General features: G+C 39.4%; 1 protein-coding gene across 1 annotated transcript in view; it reads right to left on the bottom strand.

The window, feature by feature from the left end:
* Positions 1 to 1,244: 1,244 nt before the first annotated feature.
* The window catches only part of LOC101566671 (lysozyme C-like), a 12,751-nt gene continuing 7,997 nt past the window's right edge, over positions 1,245 to 5,998 (bottom strand). The window contains exons 2-4 of the mRNA XM_004632208.2: positions 4,428 to 4,592; positions 2,523 to 2,601; positions 1,245 to 1,946 (exon numbers count right to left, since the gene is read on the bottom strand). Of these exons, the coding sequence (XP_004632265.1) occupies positions 1,880 to 1,946; positions 2,523 to 2,601; positions 4,428 to 4,592 (311 nt within the window). The 3' untranslated portion in view covers positions 1,245 to 1,879. The remainder of the gene's footprint in view (positions 1,947 to 2,522; positions 2,602 to 4,427; positions 4,593 to 5,998) is intronic.

The raw sequence follows: 5,998 nt of genomic DNA, 5'->3' as shown, positions 1-5,998 counted from the left end.
AATGTAATAACCTAGGAGAAGAAAAGAAGGAGGGTGAATCTTTGGGCCCCAGGAGGTAAAATCAGAGCCTACAAAGAAAGTGAAGGGACAGAGCACAGTGCAGAAGAAGTAGGTGGTAAGCTGCACTTTCTCCCTGGGTCCCAGAAAACCCTTGAAGAAGGAGGATCAGCTCTACGGAGACTCAGTGAGGGTGGGTGACCCCAGAGGCCTCCAGAGAGAAATGCACCAGTGGAGTGGAGCAGGGTATGAGCTACAACAGCTGGTAACTCCAGGACAAGCATCTGCCATGGCCCCCGGAGAAGGGGCTTGGTCATATGCCATTTAGGGAGGGGCCCACCGAGCCTGATGCTGGCATAGCCGGGAACTGGCTGCACCTCAGGTGAGAGTTGGAGTCAGATCAGACCATCAGATCAGTTCACTCTCTCTCTGTCTCTCTGTGTGTCTCTCCCTCTGTCTCTCTCCCTCCCTCCTTCTCTCCCCTCCCCTCACTGGGAATGGAGTACTGAGCCTCACACAGGCTAGACAAGGGTTCTACCACCAGCCCATTACATCATGGTCATTCATAAGATGAAAAAGTCTGTTCTGTTCAAAGTGATATTTTGGAGAAAAAGATAAATATGGTGTCTTCCCTTGTCCATGAGGGATACTTTCCATGACCTGAAGTAGATAGTCTCAAACCAAGGCTACCTTTGTATACCATATCTTTTTCCTACATATAAACTGGTATATATGATAAAACTTAATTTATTAGCACAGCAGGACATTAACAACAACTAACAAAAATACAAAAATTACTATATTAACTACATAAGGGTAAACATGAACACAATCACCTTACAATCTTCCCTACAGTCAATCTGATCATTGACTTGGCTAGTACGTTACTACTGAGGGGGTAATGTACGCAGCATGGATGTGCTGGACAGAGGGACAACTTTTGTCCTCAGTAGGAAGAGCAGGAAAATAGAAGATTCCATCGCACCACTCCCCCACTGTGTGTGACATGTACTCTAGGACTTAAATGAATTATTTCTGAAATTTTTGATCTACTAGTTTCAGATTATGTTGATCATGGGAAACCGACCACAGAAAGTGAAATCATGAACAACTAGTTTGAGGACAATGCTATGCACTAGAACAACCATTGTTGAATTCCTATCAACTTGGTTTTTGAAATTCTGTAGTGTTTCTTTTCTTTTCTTTTTTTTTTTTTTTTTTACTTAAAATAAAAAAGATACTTAAACTCAAAATCACATTTTTATTTGCTTGTTTTCATAGGGCAGAATTTGTGAGAAATGTAAAGAGGTTAGTTGGTCTTGTGTTTGAGCCCCTCCTTCCCACACATACAGGCAAGAGGCCCCATTTTTTAATGAAAATTCTTCATTCAGTCAGTCTGCATTCTGCTCATTTAAAGAGTGAAACAGCCAGCACAGTGGTTTATTTTGACTGCTTTAGGATACCACAGAACAGGTGAAGACATCAGATGCCTACAAAGCTGAAATTTCCCTCAAGTTCCTCTTGCTCTGAGATATCCCTCCCTCCTTTGTCAGGGAGTACTTGTGTCATTCAAGATCAAGTGTGTTGTGTTTTTTCTTGATAAAGAACTGAAAGTCCTGCAGATATATTTGAGAATCAAAGTTTGAGAGAAATTTTCACCAGTATTAGTTCGATTAGTAAACTGAAAAATGTAGGTTAATATCAAATAATAGACACGCTAATAAACATGGGAGCTCTGAGGAGGAAGGATATTTTTTTCACTTGCTGCTATAAAGATTCTGTTTATTTGAAGGGATACAATGGTGGTGTGGCCTTTCACGTAGCCATCACTCCCCTCACGTGAGAAAGAGGCAATGGCAGCTCGAGAAGGAATGACCTGCAGTTAGACTCCACAGCCGCGCACGTACTCAGTGAGGTCTTTGTTTTGGCAACGATTTCTCCAAGCCACCCTGCACGGAAGAGTGAAACACGCAGAGAACAGGTTAAAACAGGTCTTCATTTTGGGGTACGTACTCCAAATCCCATGGGGTAAAAACTATTTTCTCAAAAATGACTTCCAAGCTCTAGCTAGGCCTAGGCACTGCTATCTGCGAGGAGGTGTGAGTCCAGAGTGCTGGACAGTTGTATTCAGTGATGTGGTACTGGCCACTTACTTATTTTACACATATTTTCCTGATAGAAAAAGGAACTGTTGGAGTATGGAGAACCTTAAAGAACTCCAGAAAACCCTAACATTGGGCTGGGGAGATGGCTCAGTAGGATAAGCGCTTGACTGGCAAACACAAGGATCTGAGTTCAATCCCCGGTTCCACCAAAGAAAAGAAAACCCATTGGGGAGGAGAAGAGTGAGGGTGTGGATCAGTTAATAGGCCACCCTGTTGATGGATGGAAGCGATGCTCAGTCTCACAGGAGCCAAATGTCGCAGCTCAGGTCCCAGCTGGTCCCTAAGAGCCTTCCCCCCACACTGGGTGTATCACAGGGGCCACCCACATGAAACGTTTTCCCCATTAGCACTTAAGCGTACCACGCTCGGATGCCTTGGGGATCTCTCACGACCCTCTTGGCACAATTCACAGCCTGAGTGATGTCATCCTGCAACAAAGCTGGAAAAAAGATGTTGGGAGTGAACACAGCTGCCACGAATGTCATTTTCAATTTAGATTTAAACTTGAGGGGCCGGAGAGATAGCTCAGTAGATAAGCGCTTCCCTGGCAAGCACGAGGGCCTGAGTTCAATCCCCAGTTCCGCAAAACAAATAAATAAATAAATTTGATGCCCCATTCGATGCTTCATCTACCCCCTTGGACATGAAGAAAATTATTCTGCTTCCCATTTACTAAACTTGCTGAAAGCTCTGGAGTTTTTAATAGGATGGGAAGTCATCTTGTACACCACACTGTTAAAAATATGCCTAATAATATTTTACCAATTCTAGCTTAAAATTTTATCCAAAGAAAACATTAGAAAAAAAAAAGTTAGAAATGTACCCAAACATCTATGAATAAAGGTCTCCCCAGCACCTGATGAAAGGAACTAATTGGGAAAAATTTAAGAGCTGAATAGAACTGGATCAATAAATTATAGAATATTCATAGAGTGGAATTCTGCTCACTCTGTAAAAAGCCATTATGGAATTGTATTTTTCAATATGGGAAGTAAGTTTGGGTGGTAAACAAATTGTAAAGCATGGGCTGGAGAGACGGCTCAGTGGAATAAGTGCTTTCCTGGCAGCGCAAGGGCCTGAGTTCAATCCCCGGTTCCACCAAAAAAAAAAAAAAAAAAAAAAATTGTAAAGCATTATATATAAAAAATTAATTTCTATAGAAACACGATTTGGTTATATGTTCATGTGCAGGTACATATGAGTATAATGTAACATGTATACGTGGTTCATAGCATTCTAGAAGAAGGTGAACCAAAAGTTACTAATAATTATAAGCCTCCCAGAAGTAATACTATGGGTGCTATATTTTTCTGCTTATACTTTTCTAATGTTTAGTCAATGACCACAGATTATTATAAAATAGGAAATATTTTAGCAGTAAACTAAGTAGATTAAAACAGAATAGTCTAAACATAATCTTTTCTACTGGGAATTTTAAGATTTAAAAATTGAACCTCATCAATTGGCAGTACCTATGTACTATTTTCTGTACTAACAATTCAACATTATTTTAATTTTGATATGAGTTCAGGAGTCTGATATTCCCATGTCTTTGGCATGTAATAAATGATGTTTTTGTTTTTTGCAGTACTGGGGATTGAACTCAGGACCTTGCGCTTGCCAGTCCGGCACTTATTGTTCTTTTTATAGGAAGAAAATGAGTTTCATCCCAAATAGTTAAATCTCTAAGTTAATTTATTGTGATAATTATTACCTTGGATCTATATTTTTGAGATGCAAACTAAAGAATTTATAAATAAAATATCATAATATTTCTCACTTTAAAAATCTCTCAGAAGAAATATATGTATAGTAAACACACATATGCATACTTTATATACAGAGAAAGCAATATGGCAAAATATTAATAGCTGTTAAGTATACACATATGTTGTTGTTTATTCTAATTTTTCATATATTTAGAAAAGTTTATAATAAAAGATACAGCAATCCAAAAAGATTAGATAACCCAATTATCCCTAAACTATCCCTATAGGAGGAATAATGTTCTGACAAAGCAAGAACGAGTTCATTTAATTAGATTACTGTGGAATTCCAGAATTTGGTCTATTTAAAGTCACTAGCATTTTATATAAGCTACCTATTTCTATTTATTTTTTATTTCCACCGTTTTGCTCTGCTGGGGTTGGAGCCCAGGCCTCCCGTAGGCGGGGCAGGCACTATGCTGTTACCCACTGACACTGACTTTTCACCCTCCTAAATGAGCTGGGTCCCAGCCACCACCAGGGTACCACCGTGCCTTACCGCTGCAGGGTATGCCACAGGCATTCACAGCTCTGGGAGTTTTGCCGTCGTTGCACCAGTAGCGGCTGTTGATCTGGAATATCCCATAATCAGTGCTTCTGTCTCCAGGATTGTAGTTGGTAGCTCCTGTGTTATAGCTACTCTCCCATCTGGCTAAACACACCCCTGCAAAGGAATTAGTTTTAGTAGCAAACAGCAACATTAAATGATGTATACTGTATCCTCAGATCAGTCCTGTTTAAGTACTTTTAATTTACCTTGATGTGCTTTGTAATTAAAAAGGCATACATAACTGTGTCAACACTATTTTTTTGTTCTTGCTGAACAGTTCCCCTGGGCTGAAATGACCTTTCTGCTACAGGCTCCAGAATATCTGGAACTATTGTGTAGGCCCCCCGGACCGGCCCAAAGCGTCAGCTTTAAAAAGCCTCTACCTTCTATGGTGCAAGTCAGTATGTAATACCAACAAAGCAAGATACGATACTCTTAAAACTATTAAAATTGCTATTTCTTCCATTACTTTAATTCTTCTTCTGATCTCTTTCCTCAGGCAATATTCACCTTAGAATAGAACAAATCAGTGGGGTGTTGAGAGATTTAGTAAATTTATAAGAAGTACATTTGGGAATGGAAAAATGTCCTTTTTTTAAATCATGAGGATCGAACCTAGGACCTCACCTATGGTACATAAGCACCCTAATTCTGAACAAACCCCTAGTTCTCTTTATTTTAATTTGAGACAAAGTTTTGCTGAGCTGCCTGGGCTGGCTTTCTTTTTCTATCCCACTGTCAGTAGCTAGATTGCAAGCATGCATCATAATGCCCAGTGAAAAATACTTTCTATTACAAAAATAAAGATTTTTCTGAGTGATAAAATATTGAAAGGTGAATTTAGAAGTCAAGTTAGAATTTTAAAACTAAAGACTAGAGAATAGAAAAGGCTCTTCTGTGATTTCATCCATATATTGATGTATTCTCTCAAAAATAGTCATTGATGGAAAATGTTTGACTACAGCCTGAAAAAGCACAGTGATAACGTTGACAAATAGGGAGTAAGCCATACAGTAACTTTTCCTTGTGACATACCTGGAATTGGGGAGAAGAAAATGGAAATATTTAAGTCAACCTAGAATAATTAAGAATAATAAAACATTTAATTTTCAGAGTTTCTTTTATGAATAGTGACTGGGGAAACAGGTTCCTGCTTCCAATTTTTGAGAATTCAGTATAATTTTTTAAAATGATGCTCTAGAACCATGTATGGTGGTGCACACCTATAATCCCAGCACCACTTGAGAGGATAAGGCAGGAGGATTGTGGTGATTTCGAGGCCAGTTTCGGCTACATAGTGAGTTCAAGGCCAGCTTTGAACTGCATAGTAGGGCCAGGTAGATGGCTCAGTAGAATAAGTGCTTCCCTGGCAATCACAAGGGTCTGAGTTCAATCCCTTGTTCTGCCAAAAAGGAAAAAAAAAAAAAAATCCCGAACTGCATAGTGAGACCATATCTCAAAAAAGAGAGAGTGATTGAGAGAGAGAAAGAGACAGACAGAGAGACAGAGACAGAGAGACA

This window comes from Octodon degus, unplaced genomic scaffold, assembly GCF_000260255.1.
Source record: "Octodon degus isolate 3935 unplaced genomic scaffold, OctDeg1.0 scaffold00047, whole genome shotgun sequence".
Taxonomy (NCBI): Eukaryota; Metazoa; Chordata; class Mammalia; order Rodentia; family Octodontidae; genus Octodon; species Octodon degus.
This window is presented reverse-complemented; position numbering and strand designations above follow the sequence as displayed.